This window comes from Watersipora subatra, chromosome 7, assembly GCF_963576615.1.
Source record: "Watersipora subatra chromosome 7, tzWatSuba1.1, whole genome shotgun sequence".
Lineage (NCBI taxonomy): Eukaryota > Metazoa > Bryozoa > Gymnolaemata > Cheilostomatida > Watersiporidae > Watersipora > Watersipora subatra.
In genome coordinates, this window is record NC_088714.1 from 27441367 (window position 1) to 27466149 (window position 24783).

Genomic DNA, 24783 nt, shown 5'->3' on the forward strand with positions numbered 1-24783 from the left:
TGATTTTTAGGAACTCTGCGCTAAATATACAAAAAAATCAATCCTTTTGCCATGCACGCATAAGAGGTATTGTGGATTTAGCTATTAAAATACATAGTTGTAAGCATTTCATCATGCAATGTCATAAGGGCAGGCTATTACTACATTTCCATGACACGTATGATGTGGATTCGGAGTTGTGCGCACATTGTGTTACCCTGCAATAAGTGTTCCAATGGACATTTGCACGATGTGGATCAACGCAGGCGCTTTGTTAAAAAGTTAAGGATATCTACACCAGAGTTGAAAGCAATGCATTCGGAAATGTTCGAATCGAAATAGGAATGACTGAAGTGTGTAAAATGGAATAGCTTGCATGGCATTTTCCATGGAACCATCAAGTGCCATTTTTCATCTTTCATAAGTGTGAAACAGTCAGCAAATATTTGTGAATAACAAACCACGCTTGCCTTGCATATTTAGGGAGACATAAACTTGTGGATTACTCGTGTCATGGAAACTCAGTGTATATAAAGTTGGCTGACAAACACAATGGAAGCTTTGTATGATGCCTTGCTGCAATATGTTTGGTAGCGCTTGCGAAAGAATGGAAATAACAGCGGGAGAAAACAACTCCCATATTATCATGTATGTGGTGTTTATATAGTTGAAGAATCTTGTAAAAATTGGTTTTTTGCTTTCCAAAACACAGACGAAAATGAGAGTAGACCTATGGCCTGTTCTAAACCATATCACCGACACCAATTGCTCAAGATGAACATTTCTAATAGCCACTCGCTTTGAGAGGCCTGCACGGTCAGAGCTGACGATGAACATCTATTCTAAACCTGTTCTGTCGAGTGAAATTTCAGTCAAGTTTTAAGAAGTCAACTTTCAGAGAAAATTGTCAAGTGAAATTTCCAAAATGAGAATTTGATATCAAAATACCTATCGCTTGAATGATGGGAATGACTGTATTGATTCGAATGACTTTGAACGATTAGAACTTTCCCAAACATTCTCTTTCTGACATTATCGCTAATCTACTGAGTGAGCAAATGTATACTCGCTACCTGACCCTATGGAATAGCTTTCACCGATATTCTCGCTGCATAACCATAAACAGCGAACGCTGATTAACTGAAGTGATCATGCATTTCGTGTTTAAAATAATATTGGCTTACTGAGTGTTTAAAAGAACCTTATAAAAACATTTAATTGATTGGCTATCTGATCCAAGATAGTCCAGGACCTTGAAACCAAAACTAACAATATGTGAGCAATCCCTCCAAGATGGAGTGTGATGTCTGCTTAGCTTTACTGCAAGCAGAGGCTGAGCTTGTTTTTAAGAACATTACTGTGCAAACAACGACTTTGTGATTTTGGCTGGACAGTGACAAGGGAACCTCAACAGCTGGAGTTGCAGCTGCAACTACAAACTGCAAATCGCTCTCTGCAAGTCACCTCCAGTTACAGAGAGCGATTTAAAGTTGAATTTTATTCCTGTCACCACCAGCTGCCTTTTTTGGGAATTCAACCCCATCCTGTTGTTCGCATGTCGGACTCTCCAGACCACTAGGCTACGGCTGCTCTATCTAATTATCGGAGATACATTGAGAGCAAATCTGTAACATCCAACCTCTATGTAGAGCTAACAAGGCTCTCTTTGCCTTCTAATCAAGCAGAGATGAACACAAAATCACCTCACATAACCAGCCATTGTATTATTTTTGTCGCAAAGACAAGCTAACAGGAAGCATGGTTATGTAAATGTACTTAATTAATGGCAACCCCTAGAGGGACTACATGCAACTATCCATAATACAAACCTTCCTGTTGATATTATCTATAGCTTTGTTCTGTGATGTGATCTCATTGCCCATATCGACAGCCATGTTTCTTAAGTTCGAGACCATGCTGCCGACCTGTTGTAAGTTCTCCTCCATCTCATCCTCTCTCGCATCATCAGTAATTCTACAGCGATGAAACGAGTGACATCAGAGCCTAGCTCATGTTTTTCATTACAATGCATAGCCTACATTGTACTCCCTCAGTCTATACAAGCATTTGCCAGATTGTATTACCTGTAGCCTGTTACACCACATGTGACACGAGACGCGCCATTCTTTGCATGGTATAAAACTGTGAATTAATGCTAGAAGTGGTCCTTTCCATATAATCTATTGTACTGGGTATTTGCGTTGGCCGGCATAAGCATAATATAGTTATTTAACCCTTATTCATGCTATTATTTTAGTTGCTAATTGTTTATTGTTAAAAACTTAGTTATGCATTCATTCGGTATTATTGCATAATCGTGGCATCATCAACTTTGCTAAGTCAACAGCACAACAATAATATCACACCAAGGAGACAGTGTCAAATATTAATACTTTCACACAAACTGTTGTGTAAATTTTGACTGATCAATTTGAAACAAGGTAAAACACTAAGTCTACTTTTCATGCTAGAAAGGAGGAAGCAACTCCAAAAAATGTAAGGACAGGATTTTACTGCTTCCAAATAAATTTAGCAAAATCACTGATAATAACTATTTACTTTTAACATGAACAAAAAAAAACGTAAAGTATTATAATAACACTATTTTTAATTTTATTTAGGCATCCTAGTTTGCCTGCTGAAGCAGTTTTATGAATAGAAAAATGAGTAAAATTAATTCTAAGTTCACACGGCTTGAGCTAGATTAGCTGCGTATTTCTATTGGGGCGTCTACCCTGAGCCCCGCCTTCTTCTTGTATCACCAAGACTACACCTCGATTAGCTGCGTATTTCTATTGGGGCATCTACCCTGAGCACCGCCTTCTTCTTGTATCACCAAGACTACACCTCGATTTGCTTATCTCTAACACGGCGACAAAGTGACAGCAAAAACGTCATTTTTATTAATTATTACTTTTTTATATAGTTTCTTACGAACAGATTCGCTTTCGTATTTACGATTTTACATAATGTAGTACACTTTTTTAACCGTTTCACCATTGTGAACAGCTATAGGCAATCCTATAGTGGTTTGTCAAAGGTGACTATAATTGAAATTCAATCATGGAAATAGTAATATTTTGAGACAAACAGTAAAAACAGTTTTGCATTTATTGCTGAAGAAGATATCATGGTAGATCCTAGGTTGGAGTGTAGTGAACATGAGTGTAGTTCTGAATCAGGTGATGAAAGTGTACAATTGGCTAGTGTAGTGAAAAGCTAGAATGTATAGATTGCAGTTTGATATCATAGAAAAGTATTCAATTAATTATTTCTATAAACATTTTCAAGAGGACTCATTTTAATTGGTTGCAGAAAAAAACAATCGCAGACTGGAGTTTTTAGACAGACCCATTGATCTTCGGGAGCATTCAAGATAAAAATAAATTGTAATAAAAATGAAATCAATGCTTCTATTGGGCGGCAAATACTAATTGGCTTGCTGTCTAAACTGCAGACAGCTGACTACTGGCCACTCGCTGACTATGACTCGTCACTTGGTTTTCGATCAGTCAGGTCCTGAAACTGATTTCATTTACTAAATACTGACTTTCATTTTTGTGATAATGGAAATGAGTGTTTTTGCAGACAACCTGACCTCGTTTTTCAAGATCTCACTTCTTATAGATATTTTCTTACCATTGACCGAGGATTGCTACATACCCAAACGAGAAATCAGCGTTGATGAGCCATTGTGCGACTTCAAGACTTCAAGTCATTGTGCTACTTCAACTATTTTAGCAATATATTCGGGATGATGCTAAGTGAGGACCCGAAGCACAAACCGAATTAGGTTGTATGCAGCAATTTAACATGATATCCAATGAGAAAGCAGAGAAGATATGGCTGCGGAGACTACATTGATGGCAGAGGTGTAAACATAGCCATGTACCCAAGTACCACATTGGTTTACCAAGTATTCTATAGTAAAGCTTTACTTATTATTTGTGTTTATTATTATTAAATATATTATTTAATAATAATAAATACAAACATTTGAACAAATTATTTGAACATTTTACAAGAAGTAATGCGTATGCACTGCAGAATAAATAATTCTTTTGCTTGCATATTCGGCTGTATTACTTCCTGTTTACAATAAATGTAAAAGGTATTTGCTCATTTTAAACCAAAAACTACGAAAAAGGAAAAATCTATTATATTTTAAGGGATCAATTAGGGGATGGGTGAGACCATGCATTTACCAATATCACAGTGACAGGGTTAATGCTTTATGAAATCCTTCGTTTTTTTCGTAACGTCATTCTATGAGTGCGAAATTGTGAATTATCGTGGTCTGCCATCTTTGTACACAACTTTTATCGTGGAAAACACGAAGCTTCTGCAATTTTTCGGTGACGCTGAACACTTTTCTCCCAGAGAATCGCGATATAAACGGGAAATAACACCAGAAATACTATTCAATAATGTAAAGTGAACAAGAGTGACGATTGTTTGTCTACAAATATGGCGGCATTTCCGCGAACGAGAGCGTGTGCAGCCGAATTGATGACATAAAAAAAATGAAGGATTACCTGAATTATTTGTCATAAAGTTTTTGAGCTGCAGAACAAATTTAACAAAACACAATGCATAGTTTTAAGAATATTTCCTCAGACATACAGCAGTTTTACAGCACAAAAATAAAGTGTTAAAAAAAATTAATTTTCTATTTTAAGGCTTGAATGTACTTTGAGATAATGACTGTTCTTGTAGAGAAACAGCGTACAGAATGACAATCTTTTTTATAATTACTTGTATTCGCTACATAACTTAGGTCTATTGTTAATGAAGCTAAACCACTGCAAACAATGTAAAAGTTTTCTCAACATTTATACAATGGTATCAATTTTGAATAAACCTATAATGATGATAATAAGAACTACTTGCCTTGTAAAAATGAGCTAATCTAGATGTTGCTAGGAAACAAGTCAACACAAACTTAACAATTTTCAAGTCAACTATAACTTAAAGATTACTGATCAAAATAAACAGTTTTTTAACGAGAGCAGTTAGTTCACACACCTTTCCTTTATTTTAAAAACTTCACAAATATGGTAGTCACATTAATATGGTAGTCACACTAATATGGTAGTCACACTAATGTGTAATAGTAAAAGTCTATACCTTGCAACCATGTTTCCTGTGGGAGCCATTCCACCCCCAACTACCGGCCGTGGACCCTCTGTAGTCGGCTGATCATTTGGATCTTTCCAGCTAGCATCGTAATTCATTCCTTGTGGGTTCTTTGCCCTGAATAGCAGACAGCCGATAATCTTAACCTCTAGCCTCTGCTATGTACTCTAAGACAGTATCATGTGAGAGTCAGAGCACATAAAACGCTATGATTACATACAGAACACTTTGCATATCCACCCAACACATTCTTTCAGAAATGATTAGCCAGTTGACAGCAGAGGTAATTTTATTAAGCCTTTTTATAAACAACCAATAGTGAGTTATGGTAGGATAAGACAACTCCTTACGTAATGCACTGTAAAGTTTTAACCAGCATGATTGCTTACAAGCAGGCAATAATTTTATACCTTTTTAAGAGCTTATGAACGCTGACAATTTATCTTTTTATATTGTCATTGACCTTCTTTAAACAACAAAAATCTGTTGTCATGAAATGTGTCCAACACTTCCTCTCTACACATGGTCAGACAAACTCAAAAATAATTTCAGAAAACGGTTCCTCTATCTCTACACAAGGAACAGCCACAAATGGTTGTGCCCGACTGCGCCAAAACCTTCCCCATTGTAGTTACCAGCTCGACAAACTACAACTTGCATACTTTTTCCAAGGCAGCACACAGAGACCACAACATTTTTCTAGGCCTTCCAGACTTTTTTCTGCATCCTTCATGTCTGTATTGATCTTATCCATACCTTCTTCTATCCTGTCCAGTTGCTCTAGAAAATTATGAAATGTATCATTTGCTGTAGTCAATACACCCGATCGAGATGAAATATTTGAACTGAAACTACATTGAGCGATCAAATTTTCAAATATTCATAGTATAAATTTGAACATAGGAACTGAGAAACCTGTAGCTATAAAACTTCATCCAGTGTAATGCTACACCATGAAGATGTTGCAATTTCTAAAGTGTCGAGGTCAACATGCATCAAGAAGGGAGAAGGCTTGTAGAATGTTGAGAGCAGCTTAATGATACAAAAGAATGCAAATCAATGAAAATAAATCTAAGAATTTACTGTAAAACATGAATATTTTAAAGTCAACAGCTGCTATGCATTTGATAACCTAAAAGTTAAGGTAACACAACTCCAAAAATTATTTTCCGCACAATTTTTGTAGATTTTTTGTTTCTATTATAAGAAAAAACTTATCAAAGTAGAGACATTTAAATTCACTGTAGAACATGGATATTTTATAGTACACAACCGCTACTTGACAAGATTAAAGTTAAGGTAACACAACTCCCAAGAAGTGATGTAGCAATGCAATTTTTATAGATTTTGTTGCAATGTAAGAAAGGCCCTATCAAAGTGGAGGTATGGTTGCAGCTACCCCATGCCAGACCACACAGAGATAGCAGATGTCCCAGAGCCATAGCTTTATAGCCATTCCATGCATAGAAGGCAGCAGTTACACCCCATCATGTTTATACTAGTAATGCTACCACTATTATCATTAAATTAAACATTCTCGAAACAACGAAACACCATAATATCCGCACAGTTTAATCCAGCTGATAAAGCCATGGCTCTGAGGTTAACCTTATGTTACTTATCACCTCTCTGGTAAGACAAATGTGAAGACGGAATCGGCTACAGAAAACATAAAAGCAAACATGAAGCTATACACTAGCGATTGCTACTGCCCAACTAACCAGTTATACAGGTATAGTGTGACTCCAAGGCTACATAGTAAATGTAACCACAGGAGACATGACAACTATCTGGTTGATTAGACCACCCAGCAAATATAAAAGGCAAAATTAGATCTTACCGCCTTGTTCATTAAGCGCTACGATAGTTTTGACGCCACTATCTTGGGCCTAAAATAAAGTGTGGCACTAGAAATAAGGTGAGTGAACAGACAACACAAAAGAGAGAAAGTTGGAACAACAGCAACCTGGAAAGTTTTATAAGTTTGATGAATGATGCCGAGCGTCAGCACATTTATATCAACAGCTTAATATTACATAACCTGAGTAAAAAAAATATATAAAAATTATGGCTTAGTAGCGCAAGTAAAGGTAATAATAGCGTCCGTTAGATTACATGATCTCGATTAGTACATTCCAATTATTTATTATTATCATATTATATATTATTATCTAAGCAACAGTTGGCCACTGAAATTGAATAAATGGTTTGCCAATAGCGTCTAAAATTCCTTTCTCTGTTAAGAGAACGGATATTCGCTGAAATATTGTTAAAACAGCTGGCAATGATATTTTCAAAATAATTGTTAGAGGTTGAATGCAATTTGTTCATATCATCTAAGTTGAATGAGTTGAAAATCTATAACTGTCGTGTAAAAAACGAGGACACAAATCTTCAAAGCTTTTGAAACCTATAATTGACATAAAATCAACATTTAGCATAGGAAGAGTAATATACTCGTTATATATTTTTTTAGTATATAATATACTTTTTTGACATGTGAAATGTTACATGTTAGTTATACAAGTGTCCTCCATATTTTTATAAACATCCAACGATCGCGTTTATAAGATGCCATAAAAAAAGCCCTGTTTGAACTAGCTCTATAGCTTGAAAATGTTAATAATAGAAGCGCTACGATTAATCAACTCAAATGCTTGTTTTCCAAGTTGCTGAACACTCTGGTTAGTTCATGAGGGAAATAGATAGAGAAACAAAATACATCAAGAATGCGTAAAAAAATGTAACTGATAAATTGTGAGTGCGCCAAAGCCACAACATAACTCTAACCAAATGATATCGACACATTAAGCTAGTGAGAGAAACTAAAATCACATCAAAGTGGAGTGACAGAAAAGTGACAATATATTTCACACTGAATGACACTTGCCAACACCTGCCAACACCCAACTGCTGTTGTCACTGTCACAATTAGCCTTTTAACTATCTATAGTTTTGACACTATGTTTAGATGGACCCGTGAGAGTTGACAATGACAAGCGGGTAGGTGGTTTCAGGCGCTCACAGAATAGATAGATACCTCCTTGTTCGTCTAGGAATACTAGAGTTTTGATGCCAGCTTCTTTACTCTAGTTATAAGAACACCTCAATGAATTAATATTGAAAAACAGGTATACGAGTACATCATACCATACACAGAGTTTGTTGGCAATAAACCAACCCAACAACCTATTTGTAAGTTCAGAATAGAACAAGTCAAAGGAGTAAAGACCACAGTTTAATCCAGCTCAGATCTAATTCATAGTACAAACTGATTCGGAGTTTGCTCCTCTCACCGATATGAGAATATCAAAGGTTCTAAGAATCTCTTGCAACAACCTATAATTCAGTATCCAACTCTTAATATTAGATTACCGACTTTAGAACCCACTTGTCCAACTCACTCAACAATTCTTTATTTCTGTATTTTCATTTTCTTCCTCTTGGCATGTGACGACAAACATCATTTTGTTGCTGATTACGAATGCCAATAAAAAGTGATACATCTATCTATAAAACTGTTTGAATTTCCCAACTAACGTATTTTTGACCTTAACAATATGAAGTACAGCTGATTGTTTTTGTCAGCCAATCACTGTAGAGGGTTAAAGGTTACTGATGCAAACAGTAGTTGCGGTAAATGAGCCTTTCATCTGTAACTCTTTAGAGTCAGAAAGTTGCATCATGCTGCTCTGAAATGGAGCAGTTCATTTTCTTGTTGCATGGCAACCACTAACAGCAAGTGAATATCCTTTTTAAGCCGCGATATCCACAAAATATTCTACAAGATAGACCCGATTTCAAATCTTTTACCGACAAAGTGGTTTTTATCCTTTTTCCAAAATTGGCAATGAAAAACGAAGCCTAAATTTCTAGAGCCAAGTATCTGGTTCAATTTTTCTTATTGCTAACAATTAACACAATCAACATGAATTTTGTTATATATAAAATCTCCAAAAGTTTTTGGTTCTGCTGCAACCAACCAAAAGCATTTTAACAAAGTTTTTGATCAATCCGGTGAAACCTATAAAAACTATCATTTTTTATAGGTTTTTTAGTTTCAGAAGTTTTTCAGTAAGTATTAGGTCTGAGAACAAATTTTTTTCAATAACTTAGAAACAACCCGAGCCAACGCTTTTATTTTGAACAGACTCACAAAGAACCTCTCAATTCTATGTTTCAAAGAATAAAAGGAGCATTGATCGCACAACTTCTAAAATCCTACTGATAACTCTTCGTGGTGCTCGATGGAAACGTCCTCTGTAGTGCAAAATAATAAAGCTACTATGATGAAAAGGTTTCAGTGCTCACTCTGAAGAACATGGCTAACATGAGAGGACACAAAACTCGTGTAACACCATTTTTTGTTCTTATAGCCAATAATAATCTCCAGCATTTTAGGGACAATATAAAAATATTTCTCCAAACCATTTTTCCCATTATTATATAATGGAAGGATTTAGTAAAGACAGCTGCCTTATATTTTATTAGAAAGATTTTATGCTGATGAGATGCAATTTTCAGTTTAAAGAAATTCTAATTGCTTCTGAAGTTATGAAAGATATATATATGGCCATGTCGACTTTTGAAATTGAAAAATTAATTCCGACTTTAAAGAGTTAAAGAATTCAACACTTAATAATCCTAAAGTAATTCAAAATTCAAGCCAGTTAGTTACTGATGAAAGCATGCTGCCATGCTGAAGGACTGGCTATACTCGGTAGCTTTTAGACAAATTAGTAGCCAACTTTTCAACAAAATTCTAATAAAGGGTTTCATGCAATGCAACTGATTATAATCCATTCGAACAATCATATAATCAGAAACCATCATATAATAATAATACGCAAGAAATGCTATAATATTGAAAAATATTTAGCCGGCAAAAACTGATGCAATATGCAGGTATTGAAACTTACAAATAATATGAAACAACTGTTTCTCGCAGGCATGGTGAGTGTGAAATATCTTTTGAGGTATTTATATATACAGTCAAACATGGATAACTCGAACTTCAAGGGACCGAGCAAAAGTGTTCGAATTATCAGAGCATTCAAGTTATCAGAGCACTGTCACAAGTCCATATATTTACTTATTTATTAGTAGATACATGTACATATACAAACTATAATATAAATCAAAAGCACAAATGGCTTGTTTCAAATTAAATGCTTCTAATGTAAAGTTTAAAACGTTTTCATGAAAAAGTATAGAGATTTTTCTATCACTTGAGATTGGTTTGTTGTTTGAGGTGATGTTATTGCCAGGACGTTTTTTAGATTGACATTGGCAAAACTTGATCGTTGTTGAAATGCTCAAAAGAAAAGACATTTTTTTCTTTTGGGGTTTTACCCACGATCAATTTTGCCGTTTTTTCTTGAAGTTTATGCAGATTACCTTACTTTGCCTGGGATTCGTTAAGAGCAACACTCCGAGGCAGTTCAATTAGAAGTTTTACGAGGTTTTACGGTACATTCTATATCACTCACGCTTTTTTAATAGATACTTATTGAATGTACACACGTATTCTGTGTTTAGGTCAAACGATGAATAGTTTTTTGTAGCTCAGACAACGTATACGTTTAATTACAACACTTTTTAAGACGTTTTAAACATTCAACATTCCAACGTTGATTCAACACGGAATCAACGTCGGAAAACTATTCATCACGGGCTAGCCGAGTCACGCACTCAAGGATTTTCGCCACGCACATACAAAACAACATGCGATTTTTGTTTTGTATGTGCGTGGCGAAAATTCTTGCGCGCGTAACCCGGCTAGCCCGTGCTATTCATCGTATCGCAGTATAAATCAAATTTCACCAAACTTTTAGAAAAGTCGCTGACAAAAACATTTTGCCGATGGTGGTAATAACGACGCTTATGAATTACGAAAAGATGAAGTTTACCTCTATGGCTTTGAATAAAGTGATTTTCTAAAGCGAAAACAACCGTTTCGGTAGCTGTTGGGCAAAAAACAGTTCGAATTAACAGTGTTGAGTTCGAGTTATCTATAGCAATTTATCATTACGTGGGAACGGACCAAAGGAAATGTTCGAATTAACCATGTGTTCGAGCTATCCGTGGACGAGTTATCCATGTTTGACTGTATATATATATATACATATAATTATAATCATATATATAATTATAATCATATATATATATAAATAAATATATATATATATAAACCTTCAAAGGTTCATATATATAGAAAACTTGAAATATATAATATAACTTATAAATATATATTTATATAAACTTATATATATATATAAACTTATATATATATAAACTTATATATATATAAACTTATATATATATATATAAACTTATATATATATATAAGTAAATTTATGTATTTAGATTCCTATATTAGACAAATTACTCACAGAAAGGACAAATGTAACCCAGCCTTAACAAATGCTCATGCATATTCTAAATACAAATGTTCCAAGTAATTTCTAGTTAGGAGTGGTTGAGAACTTCTGCGCATTTCTATGCATGACACAATACCAATCAGAGTTATTATATTTTCAAACATTCTAAGTTTGTACCGACATACTAACTCAATATAGCTGCCGAAAAGCTGCTAGAAGAAGAGACAACTCCACTATTTAAATCTACTAGCAATACATAACAGAGTAATACAGTTGTAATAGACTTAGAATACATACATCTCCGGCCAGCTGTAGCATCCGCCTCGTACTCTCGAGACTCTAGAACAGAAGCAAAACATTATGACTTAGCCTACTCTGAGAAATTAAAAAGATATATATACCTAATGAAAGAAAAACGAGAGAGGAAGTGAAAATACAATGAATGTTGTAGCAAAAAAACCAATAAGGAGAGCTTTTGCTGACCAGTTCGGGGAATACAACTGACCAAACAGTTCTACAATGATCAAACGATCGGGCTATCGATTGCTGGCAGATTGCCAGATAATCTAATGCAGCTCAAAAGGCCAGTTACGCATATCTATGTAAAGAATACGGTACTGTGTATACTATCTCAAGTCCACGACTTGGACTGGAGGTGAATTTTGGAATAACCAATTATGTTTTTAACATAACATGAAACGGTACCTAGCAGTGACCAAGACACACTTTATGTTAACAAACACATGTATGCCGTCGATATACAGCTGTAGACACTCCTACAAAGTAAAACGCTTATACGATTTACATTGAACGTTTATGTTAAAGAGATTTCACTTGATAAGAAGAGTAAAATACATGCTACCACCCTAATCTGTCCTAAGGTCTTATGAACTTGCCCCTTTGACCCTTAAGAAAAGAAAAAAACTAAACTTGGCTTCTTCATTTAATGACTGTACAGTAACTGTAGTAATAATTGGTTTGTATCGACTACTTCTCCATCTTTATTACTTTTATTTGGTTTAAGGTCCATGTTATTGGCAAACTATATGTTAAGTTAATGAGCTTCAATGTCACCTGAAATCTATTTTTTCCCTTTTCTTACACAGCAAAGTCTATTCTGCAAAGAAAATATCGTGTGTGTACAGAATAGAGTAAAACTATATCTTTAATATAATAAGATCGATGTCTGTCTGTTATTCTGAAGCCAAGTAAGAGGTTAGGAGAAAAGATAGCTTTCAATGATTCAGCTTGGTTGACTGACACCCTAAAACCTGCACCAATCGACTACCTTTAGGTTTTTCTGAATAATTGTGCTGCTACTTCTCTGCGCTTTATTGGCATGCCTGATGATCTCTCACGGCACCCTAAACAACCAGGGTACAAGTGAATATGATAGATACACCCTTATAAACCCAATATATTTCCAAGTGCGGCGAGAGAGAAACGAATATTTTTAAGGCTAACTATAAGACTCATTATTCAAACAACCTGCACCGATTTAAAGTTTTACGTTATATGGAATTTCTTATGTAATGCAGAACAAAAATTTCACATAAATTCTCAATGTTAAGTGGAAGTTACGCAAAAGGAGGTTCACTCTATAGGAGCGCCTTCTGTACATAGAAAACAGCAGCAGAGCGAGATGCACTGAGGTGAAATTCACTCTAACAATAGAAAATCAAGAATTACTGTAATGTTTGATTTTGCCATGATAAGCTCTGTGAATATGCAAAGCCTCATGTTTGTGATAAACTGCGCATATCCTGGATATATTAGGCTTATCAGAAACACAATGCATCATAAAGGATACACAAACATGGAGCTTAAATCGGTAAAAGAGACATACATGGAGAATTTCAAACTTTCTATTGTCGACTATTGAGTATTATTTTAAAATAGTCATCAAGTGTATTGCACATTGATCTTCCTTTGTGTTTATACCACAAAAGGCCCTTTACAAATACCGAGTAATACAGCGAAAACACACGAGAGCTCACAACTTTTTATGGCTGTCCAGATAGTCTAGTCTCAAAGCAATCCATATGCTTCTGCGCCAAAGAGACCCATGAGATGTCTGGAAATAGGTCAGGCCTAAAGAGATTGAGCGCGAGACGTGTCAGGAGCAATCACATCAATTCCCTGAAACTTTTTGTAGAAACAAAGTAGCAACCCTCTTCAGATGTAACCGCTACAGGCTCCTCTGCGAGTTATGTTGATTTTTATGCACGAAATAAAATGTTATACAATAGAGGAATCAATCATAAATCTTTACTATAATAAGATCTGTGTTCGTCCGTCGCTACGGTTGCAAGTTGGAAAAATTGTATTGTACAGCATTTGAACCAGCAATGTTCAGCATAGCAGCCCGGCACTCCGCTACATCTGAACTAATCAACTACCCATTTGCATTGCAGAACAATTGTATGTATAATTATTACACCCAATGGACTTTTATACCACACCAAGCTGCCGGGTACTAGTGTCACATAAAAACCTGCAAAAAAATTAAACAGCTCTTTAGATATGATACCTATCGTGTTAAATGCATTGCGACTGTATAAACCATAGAGACGTAAAAGATGCACGATTTGTATTTGTCAGATCAATGACATCTCATTCAACTAGAGGGCTCACAGAAATGTAGTGTCAGCCTTCCCATGTCTGACAACTGTAGCCCATATTTATTGCTTTGTGACATTACGATTCCTGTTTGACATGATAGAGTCGGTCTTTCATGATCGACTTTCTTCAACAAGCCGTAATATTTTGATGAGATCGATCTTTCAAATTTTATCAATATAAGTTTTGTCGATCTTTGCTGGTAGGATGCCAGTCAGTGACCCTAATTTAATCGACCATCTGATTTATTGACCTTTTGATCAAATTTGTGTAATGGACACTGCTTCAAGACGACTTCCTCAGTTTTATTAACCAGATAATAGACTGTATAATATCGGTTTTCAGAAGTACACGCCTGAGGTGGTCAAGTCTATTTCTTAAGCCAGATGCAAACTACCCTCATGCCTGACTAAACAGTACCGAATGGGAGAATTTGCAAGTTAAACTAGTGAGACCTTAGAGATCTCATGTGAATTTAATCTATGAAATTTAAATTAACTCTCTCTCATGAACGCGATATTTTATATTATATTTTTGCTATAGTTGATGTCGGCTATTGTGTTCAAGTTGTAGTATTATGCGTTTCTATATTGTTGGTTTCTGCACATCTATAGATGTCACAATTACACTTTCGTTTGATCTGAACGTTGTAATCACGATCAAGTTTTTTCGATTTTAATCTTCAAACATCCTGGCAGTCAGATCACCTCCAACATTTGCAAATAGTAGAAAACTACCGATACTTTCTGTGAAAATCAACTAAAATTTTGTGTAAGTTCATCTTTAATGCATTTCACCGATTGGAGAGGTCGTCATCTCTTTGTAGAGTATTATTTTTATTTCTGCTAATTAAATACATGTACCTTGATAATCATAAGTCATTAGCAAGATGCATATACCACAAAACCTTAATGTGAACGCCATGGCGCTTTATTTTTCAACCCTTCCCTTAGAGTGGCGCTTTATTAGAAGTGGTGATCAAATACAGGTTCTGCAGTAGATATACAGTCAAACATGGATAACTCGCTCTCGGATAGCTCGAACACATGGTTAACTCGAACGGTTTCTTTGGTCCGTTCCCATGTAATGATATGATACATTGCTTTAGATAACTCGACCTCAACTCTGTTAACTTGAACAGTTTTTTGCCCAACGGCTACCGAGACAGTTGTTATCGCTTTAAAAAATCACTTTTTTCCAAGTCATAGAGGTAAACCTCAACTTTTCGTAATTCATAGGCGTCGTTATTACCACCATCGGCAAAATTATTGTCAACGACTTTTCTAAAGGTTTGGTGAAATTTGATTTTAACCAAACATGCGCCTAGCGATGGCCCTTCGGAAGCAAGGAAAGGTGAGGTAACCTTCGCATAAACTTCAAAAGAAATCGACAAAATTGATCTTGGTTAAAATGCTCAAAAGAACAAGATGTCTTTTCTTCTGAGCATTTCAACAACGATCAAGTTTTGCCAATTTTAATCTAAAAAACATCCTGGCAATAACATCACCTCAAACAACAAACCAATCTCAAGTGATAGAAAAATCTCTATACTTTTTAATAAAAAAGTTTTAAACTTTACATTAGAAGCATTTAATTTGAAACAAGCCATTTATGCTTTTGATTTATATTATAGTTTGTATATGTACATGTATCTACTAATAAATAAATACATGGACTTGTGACAGTGCTCTGATAACGTGAACGCTCTGATAACTCGAACACTTTCGCTTGGTCCCGTGAAGTTCGAGTTATCCATGTTTGACTGTATATGCTCTGATTTGTAACAAAGTATGGTTAACACTGACTGCTGTCGCAAGATGTCATTAGCAAGATGCATATACCACAAAACCTTAATTTGAACGCCATGGCGCTTTATTTTTCAACCCTTCCCTTAGAGTGGCGCTTTATTAGAAGTGGTGTTCAAATACAGGTTCTACGGTAGATATATATGCTCTAATTTGTAATGAAGTATGGTTAACACTGACTGCTGTCGCAATGCAGTGCTGATGGTAAACGAATGAAACTGAGCATTGGAATTAAATTATGTCAATAAGAATGTCTATCATGAGAATCTTTTCTCCCCATGCTCCACCAAGGTGGGCCTTGACAGTGGACAGAGGTAAACTGCATTTGCTAACTCAAGTTGAATTCCAGATACAGTGGAATCTCAGTTCTCGAACACAATCCGTTCTAGAAGGTTGTTCGAAAACCGAGTTGTTTGAGATCCAAAACAAGTTTTCCGTTAGAATCAATGTATGTAAGTTTTAATCCGTTCCAAGTTGATTTAACAACTTCGGTAAAGTATTTTTTAACATTTTACACCATAAACTGTACTGTGTACTGCATACTATAGATAAAAACGAGTAGATATAGATCGTGTTTAACGTTAATAAAAATATTTTCTATCTATGATGGTGAAAAAAGAAAACAAAAAGTAAACATTTCGTATGATTTGCTATTAAAATATCGAAAACATTAAAAGTTACAGATACAATACCAAAAATCGCATAAATTGATAATGGAACGGCAAAAAAATGCAACTGATTAATTACATCAAAAATTGTGTGAAAAAAAATAAACACAGCAATGACACATTTGCTTCACATCTTTGAAGAAGAATCATCCTCCAGAACAATTTAGGGTAACTCGACTGGAGGAGTTGTGTCCCTAAAAAATCTCTTCGGTAGAGGCGACGCCCTCCAGGATGGCTCTTTTTTTGTTAAGAATTAATGACGCGGAACATCTCCCTTTTTTGAGAACCTTCCAAAAGTGGCTCAAAACAACGCCGTTAAATGTAAAAACATGCTGTTTCCGGAGCTGTTCCAAGTGTTTAATTCAAATGCGCATATTCCGGTTTGGTCGAGATCTGAGACGAACTAATCTCAAATTTATTGGTCAAAAACCGAGTTGGTCGAAAACCGAAGCGTTCAAGAGCCGAAGTTCTACTGTATTCTAAATACTTTAAAGTATATTTATAAACAGTTACCATCACTTTGACAATATAATACTTTCTATATTTCAGCTTAATAGCCGACCAAAAAAAACTTCAAGATCCTAATCACAAACAATAAACAGTTTGCCTTTTTCATTCCTATTATTGATTTTACGCATAGAGTGATGAAAAGCTTACAAACAACTCTGCCACTTCCAATATATGATACTTTTACCAGAAATCTTAATCTGGAACAAAGTGCTGTCAAAAAGCTAAACAGTACAAAATGTTGATCCAACTTGGTAGTTGATTGGTTAGCTTGGCAGCATAATTAAATGAAACTTACTATCTCTCTTAATGAGGTTGTTAGGCAGCAGCGCTAAATGCTTGTATTTAGCGCAGCACTCAACGAATATAGATACAATTCTAATAAAGTTTAATTTTAATGTAATGAACAGAAATATTTTTCCAATTTTACTCACAGAATTTTTTTTAAAGAAACTTACAATTTTTTACACAATTTTTATTTGTGACATAAATAAGTTGGAATCGCCCAGAGTAGCTTTATCTGGCTAGGCATCAGCATATATATCTGTGAGAAGGTTTGTGACTTGATGAATTCATAAAAGGGCTATAATTCTAAAGGGTATTAATAATTGTTAGCAAGTCTCCATTGCACTATTGCAGTTACCTATATCGTGTTGCCAGGCGATATTTAAATAAAACTGTACAGCCTTGACCTAAATACTGAACAAAAACCATGCTTCAAGTCATGCACTTTCATAGCTATTAAAAGGCTTATGCATAAAGCATATCATTTTTAATTTGGCTGAAAATATTGCAAAAACCTCCTGCTAAACTCAAATTGGCTGGCGAACAAGCAGCCTTAGACCGGGCTGCTGCAAAGAACCAACTTCCTAAGGGGTATGTGAACATAACTCCCCAAAGATAATAGACAATATAATGTGACCGAGGTTCGAATGGCATCCAATGAGTGTGAATCAGACTAAGGTTTGTTATTTCCGCTTTCCTTTCTTGAGGTATACGAAGGTAGACGATAGCTGAGTCGATTAGGGTCTGCTCGTCTGATCGTGGATAAGTGGAAGAGTGTTGAGGCACCATCAAAAACCATAGACAAAGTTCTTTACAACTAGTTCATCGGTTATAGGCTGCGATCATTGAACCCTCGCCTCAGAACAAAAAGTACGATGTATCGTTCAATTGTCTTTATAATATTTGTTTGCAGACCATTGATAGAGTAATTATCAGGCTATTCACATACCGCTAATGGCGCCATGGAGAGGATAGCTCCACGATTACAGATATACATAGGGCAGAATGACTGCTTATAGCCACTTATACTCCATTCAACAACCTTAACTATAATAAGAGCTGTATCCGTCCAAAGCCAGTTTTAGAGAATGGAAAAAAATTCCAGAATAGTAGATTCGAACTTGTGACTTTCCGCTTGGCAGACCAAAAAACTCACACCTGCACCAGTCGATGGCCTTCTGGAACCTCAAAATAATTGTGCATTATATGTAGTTATATGTGTTTTATCGCAATACCCGATGATTTCTTATGACACGCTAGACTACTAAGGTGCTAGTAGGTATTCGAGAGAGGCATGCACAGTAGGCAGCCCGCAAGCACCTTTATTATTTGGGTGAAGCACAAACAACTGCAATATTTATCACAAAGAGACAGTACCTAGACTGCATCGTATAAGTAGCACTGATATTCAAACTACCATCTAGTGTTTCAACAAATTAATACTAGATACAAGAACAAGATCCTAAACAGAGTTTCTAAAACTGATAGAAATCGTAGTAATTTTCAGAATAAGCAATAGCTAGGAAATGTATTCGCTGATATTCATGGCACATAGTGAGAAAATTGGTATATGACGACAAACAGATTATCTTGCAAATATGAAAATGAAATGGGTGAAAATATTGGCAGAGACATCTGCTTGATGAGAATAGAATGAGGTGACTGAAGAGAGATCGCTAGGGTCACAGCTGACCTAAGTATACAGAAGTATCTACTAATGGAGAAAGAAAGCAGCAGCTTTTGTGACTTCTCATCGAACTAATAATTTCTGGTTAATTTCTAAAATGCGACAGCAGCTAAAAATATCTTGTCAGCAACGAGTAAATTGAGCAGAAGAGTTTCACTCAACAGAATGGACCCTGGATCAGTGCCAAACATTGGCGTGCACAATTGCTCTGATACCCTGAGCCTCTACTACTGTTAGGACTACTCTTTACCTAAAGCTGGGGGTAGCTGCCAACACCATTATAAAATATTACTACTTGCTGTTTCTATTACATGTAGGTGATGTGGTTGGTCTGAGTATTGAAAAACCTTCCATGTTTGATAAGTCAGTCTAAGGTTACATTGAATGATGACAATGATGAGGAAAGTTGTAACTATTTTAGAGAAGCAACAGGTACTTCAGGGAGCTCCAAGAAGGAATATATTTCCTGCTCATTAGGTGGTTAACAGAAAGCAATGGGTAGCAGATCATCGGCAGCCGAAAAAGCAGCAGAAATGAAGGAGGGGTTCATCTACCCACGAAAATTACAGCAAAATCATAGATTTGGAGCAAAAACCATTTTGGAGATGTAGATACAAATGTACAAAAGACTAACCAAATAGATAAAAAATAAACCACAAGGAATTTGACAGCCAACCACTCACTTCATTGACAGCGCTGTCTATTTGAGCCTGAACCTCTCGGTGGGCCCGCTCTTCCTCCGTCTCGGGCTCAGGCTCCTCCATTCCATCTTCGAGGGGAACTTTGCCATTTTCTGAGGGCATTCTCGGCAAGCAAATAGCTAATCTACCTTGTTTAAAGCAACACCGGACCAAAGTTAAGGGCGATCACTTACTTAAAAATAACCAAGGTTTAAACTAGAATTGAACGAACTAACGATGACCAAGAATGATGAAAAGATGATGGGCGGTGACTACCAGAGAGGACAGATATGCGATATTGATTGGGACAATAATAAGCGAGGCTGACACAAAACAATATTGGAATTGCGTGTTGGCTCATGTCAATTGTGAGGGCTGCTTGACATTCATTAAGTGTGTTATAGTGAGAGGGTAAGATACACGAGTCTCCCTGAGGGCCTTGCCCGTCAATAAATTATAGAAATGGTTATAAGCAGCCTTTCTCTCGCCTTTTGAATATAACTATGCACCTCCCTTGGTACCCATTTCCTCTACCTATTCCGTATCTCATTTCTATTAGGGTTCCCACAGTTATTATTACTTCCAAACTATCTTTTGACTCTCTGGGTCTTCCAGGCCTACTCTCTTGGCACTACTTCTCATGCCTGGTTCACGTATCTCTTTTTAAGCGTTTATATCTTTTCTCCCCTTCTATCTCAACTTCCTCAACCTTTTTTCATATTTCTCTCTCACTCTATATTCAAACCTTGGGCATGTCTCTAATCGTTGAGGTTTCTTTGCCAATGGATTTGTACATGTCCGGCCAAGATCACAGCACCATTGTCTGTGCAACAATGCTCTTTAAGAAACACACTCCCTCTGCTTGCAATAAGCTAAACAGACATCCTCGATATTCGAGGTTTACTCATTCAATAATATCCACACCTCTTCTTTTCCTTAACAAACCCTTTAGGTCTTCCCTACTTCAAGTTTCTTTACCTCCTCTGCCTCTTAGTGAATTTCAGCCTGCCATTGCGTCTGACTTTTTGCAACAGCTATCTCTAACAACAGATCAACCCAAGACAGCAAAACAAACTTTGGTTACTGTATAAAGAGAGAACCATATCTGAAGATCTCAAGTTGAACAAGTACAGTGCACATATCTAGGCATTGCGCTAAATATTGCTCAAGGATTATGAATAGCAAACATTCTTTTTACTGTAGAACAAGGACTAACCTGGTACGAATAGTCCTGTATGATAAGTGAAACCTAGCGGTGACCGACCCAACTAGTTATTATCTAATGATTAGAGACAAAAACTCATTGACTAACCAAATCTAACTTGACAGATTGTCGCTTATAGACATACATCTATGTATTTGCTCATAGACATACATCTATGTATTTTTTCAAGGACGTTCTAAAATGTAAAAAGTGAACGAACATGTCAAGATAGAGGACATTTAAAATTTTTTAATAACTTATCAAGCCTATTAATAATGATGATCAGAGCAGGGCTTAGCCCTCCTGACACAGGTTAATTGCTGGAGTTGCACCATTAAGTCTTTTTAGAGAAGATAACTTCTACATGAACTTCAACATACAAACAAAGATAGGACAACTATTCTACTAATACTCTCCTTAAGAATTTATCTAAACGTGAGGCATCCAACTAATGAAATAATTGGTTGATGCCATGATAGGCTTCCTGGTAACACCATTTTAATGTTGTTACATAATCTGATCAAAGCCTAGTCACTGAGATTACCATGAAAGAAAAGCGTTTTTTGCAGGAAGTCGTCATCTTGTTTATGCCCATGTGGGCAACCGAGCCTTAAGAAGTCAGCTTCATGGAAAAAAGGAAAATGGGATGCAGCACTGCAACCTTAGTTTATATGCCAGCTTTTACACAGATGACTCTGTGTTACTGCCATTTGTAATCACGATCGAAAGGTTGAAAGACTTGTAGCCAAAAGATGCGGTAAAGGAGTCTATGCCAGATATCGTGATCCCACGACCAAACAAGAGCGAAGCGATTGATTGAGAGACTTATGATAAATGCACACGTGCACACAACTCACGAAAAATTATCCGTTAACAGCCGTCACCAAACCCTTGTTACGAAATCCTATCAACAATTTTACCTTTTTTACAGTAAAGTCGTTTAATTATAATAATGATACAAAACGCATATAAACCTTTTTAAATATGTTACCGAGCCTTTGAAAGGTTACCGCAAATTCCTAAAACTAACCCATCTGATCGGATTATACATAATTAGACAGATTAATTCTGCCAAAAATCGCCACAAAACGCTTGAACAGCTTGGTTTATTAATAGTTTCGACTGACCTACGAAACGCCAATAAAGCCGTGCGACAGATAGTAGAACTATTTAGCAGTGCGCAAATCAGCACGAGAAAAACGTGCTCATTTCACCAGTCTATGGCATTGTTTAATTGCCAAGGTTTGTGTACTGTTTGAGGCATAGACCGATTTACAGGTACGAAAATGTGGTACATAGTTTATCAGCTTACGTTTTTGTCCAATTACCAAAGGTTTTTCAAATTATCTAGAACATTAGCCAGATTTCTTTAGATCCTATCTACAAGGTAAGGCGTTACTACAACGCCCTTTTATTACAAGAATATTTCTTTATTTCACTCCAGTTTGCATAAAACCTCCAGACGCGTAAATGCCAACGCTTGCTTTCTGTTACATATCGCTGTCAAAACCATTCTACATTCACAACACAACCAACTTTCAAACTGTATATTACACATCAGCTTGCCGTTTAACTTTTAATATTGCATTTCAGAGATGTAATAAACATATTTCTTTATTGCTGTTGTTAGTTAAATTACATACAGTAGGTTAGGTCTACAGCTTGAATTAATATTTATTTTACTATTGTAAAACATAAGTTTAAGATAGTTAAATATTTATTTTATTAATATCTATTTCTGTTACATATCGTTGTCAAAACCGTTCTGCATTCAACACAACCAACTTTCAAACTGTATATTACAATATATTTTACTTATAATAATGCATTTCAGAGATATAATAAACATATTTCATTATTGCTGTTGTTAGTTAAATTACGTACAGTAGTTTAGGTCTACAGCTTGAATTAATATTTATTTTAACCAACAACCAACTTTTAAATTGTATATTACACGGCAGCTTGCCATTTTACTTTTAATATTGCATTTCAATATAATAGGAGATTTAATAAACATTTCATTATTGCTGTTGTTAGTTAAATTACGTACAGTAGGTTAGGTCTACAGCTTGAATTAATATTTATTTTATTATCCCACGACCAAACACGAGCGAAGCGATTGGTTTGGGAGATTTATGATAAATGCACATGTGCACACAACTCCCGAAAAATTATCTGTTAACGGCCATCACCAAAACCTTGTAACAAAATCTTGTCAACAAATTTAACTATTTTTCTGTAAAATCGTTGAAGTATAATAATGATACAAAACACATATAAACCTATTTAAAAATGTTACCAAGCCTTTGAAAGGTTACCGCAAATTCTTAAAACTAACCCATCTGATCGGGTTATACATAAATAGAGATTTATTAGGCCGAAAATCGTTATTAAAACTTGCTAATCCTCACTTTTATCAAAGTTAAGACCAGAAATTAAAACGCCGAGCGACAGAGACTAGAACCATTAAGTCGTGCGCATTTCACGAAAGAAATATCGTGCACATTTCACCAGTCTATAGCATTGCCGAAGTTTTCTGTAATTAATGTAGGAGTACTGAAATCGTTTCATTTTTGCCGATTTCAAAGTAACTGACATTTTGGAAACATTTGAGTACTTTGGAATTCTAACTGATGTCCAACGCAGTGTAAGTAAAAGAAATGACGATGATATTTTTTCTAACGGTTCTTATGAGATTATTACAATAATTAATTATAAGTTTGGATGACTACAAAACGATGACTATGTAGTACAGATTTTATAAAAATCTATATAAATATCACAATTTCGTGATATTGTTAGCTATGACGTTTTGAAATGTAAACAAAATTGTGCATTAGTTTATATTATTACTATATTAATAATATTGGTTATTCTAATAATGTCAGTGCACTTTACTTGTAATACTGGCCAATATTGCATTTCTCCTATTGCAGGGGGAGAGATAAAAACAATCTTTTCCTTTCATTATTGCTGTTTGTTGTATATAATAACACCTAGTACATTACAGCTACCATTGCAGTTATCCTATTGCACTGCAGTGCCATTTGACTGCTAATATTGATTTCTCAACCATCAGTACTCTTTCTTTTTTTCCAATATCACTTTGTTCGTGGGCTGTATGACAGTGGAATTTCTAGTATAAAATATCACAAATTCACATATCTCTTTTCAACTATCTTCACATATATCTTTTCAAGCGTTTATCTCTTTTCTCCCCTTCTATCTCAACTTCCTCAACCTTTTTACATATTTCCCTCTCACTCTATATCCAAACCTTGGGCATGTCTCTAATCGTTGAGGTTTCTTTGCCCCTGAACTTGTACATGTCTGACCAAGATCACAGCACCATTGTCTGTGCAACAATTCTCTTTAAGAAACACACACACCTTCTACTTGCAATAAGCTAAGCAGACATCTTCGATATTCGAGGATTACTCATTCAGTAATATCCACACCTCTTCTCTTTCTTAACAAACCCTTCGGGCCTCCCCTACTTAGAGTCTCCTTACTTCTTAGTGCATGCCTTCGTGTTTTTGTTTTTGCAGCAGCTATCTCGAAAAACAGATCAACCTAAGACATCAAAACAAACTTTGGTTACTGTATGAAGAGAGAACCATATCTGAAAATCTGAAGTTCCCGTTAAACCTCTAATTGAACGCCACATCTATTTGAACGCCACATCTATTTGAACACCATATCTATTTGACCGCCACTACGAGAGAAGGGTTGAAAATATAGCGCCACCCTCTATTTGAACTCCACCTCCAATTGACCACCACTTTGACTATCTTTGATCTTTATGAACCCATAATATCAAGTGATCAGTAAAA

General features: G+C 35.7%; 1 protein-coding gene across 7 annotated transcripts in view; it reads right to left on the bottom strand.

The window, feature by feature from the left end:
• Positions 1–24783, bottom strand: part of LOC137399239 (synaptosomal-associated protein 25-like) — a 54696-nt gene that overhangs the window by 2228 nt on the left and 27685 nt on the right. For 2 of the 7 annotated variants that reach the window (XM_068085259.1, XM_068085260.1), the window contains exons 4-8: positions 11793–11834; positions 6956–7004; positions 5778–5895; positions 5107–5232; positions 1809–1953 (exon numbers count right to left, since the gene is read on the bottom strand). In XM_068085259.1, the coding sequence (XP_067941360.1) occupies positions 1809–1953; positions 5107–5232; positions 5778–5895; positions 6956–7004; positions 11793–11834 (480 nt within the window). Of the gene's footprint in view, positions 1–1808; positions 1954–5106; positions 5233–5777; positions 5896–6955; positions 7005–8155; positions 8205–11792; positions 11835–19749; positions 19970–24783 lie in introns of those variants that run through there. The other 5 variants (XM_068085258.1, XM_068085257.1, XM_068085256.1 and 2 more) reach the window with 5 other exon arrangements.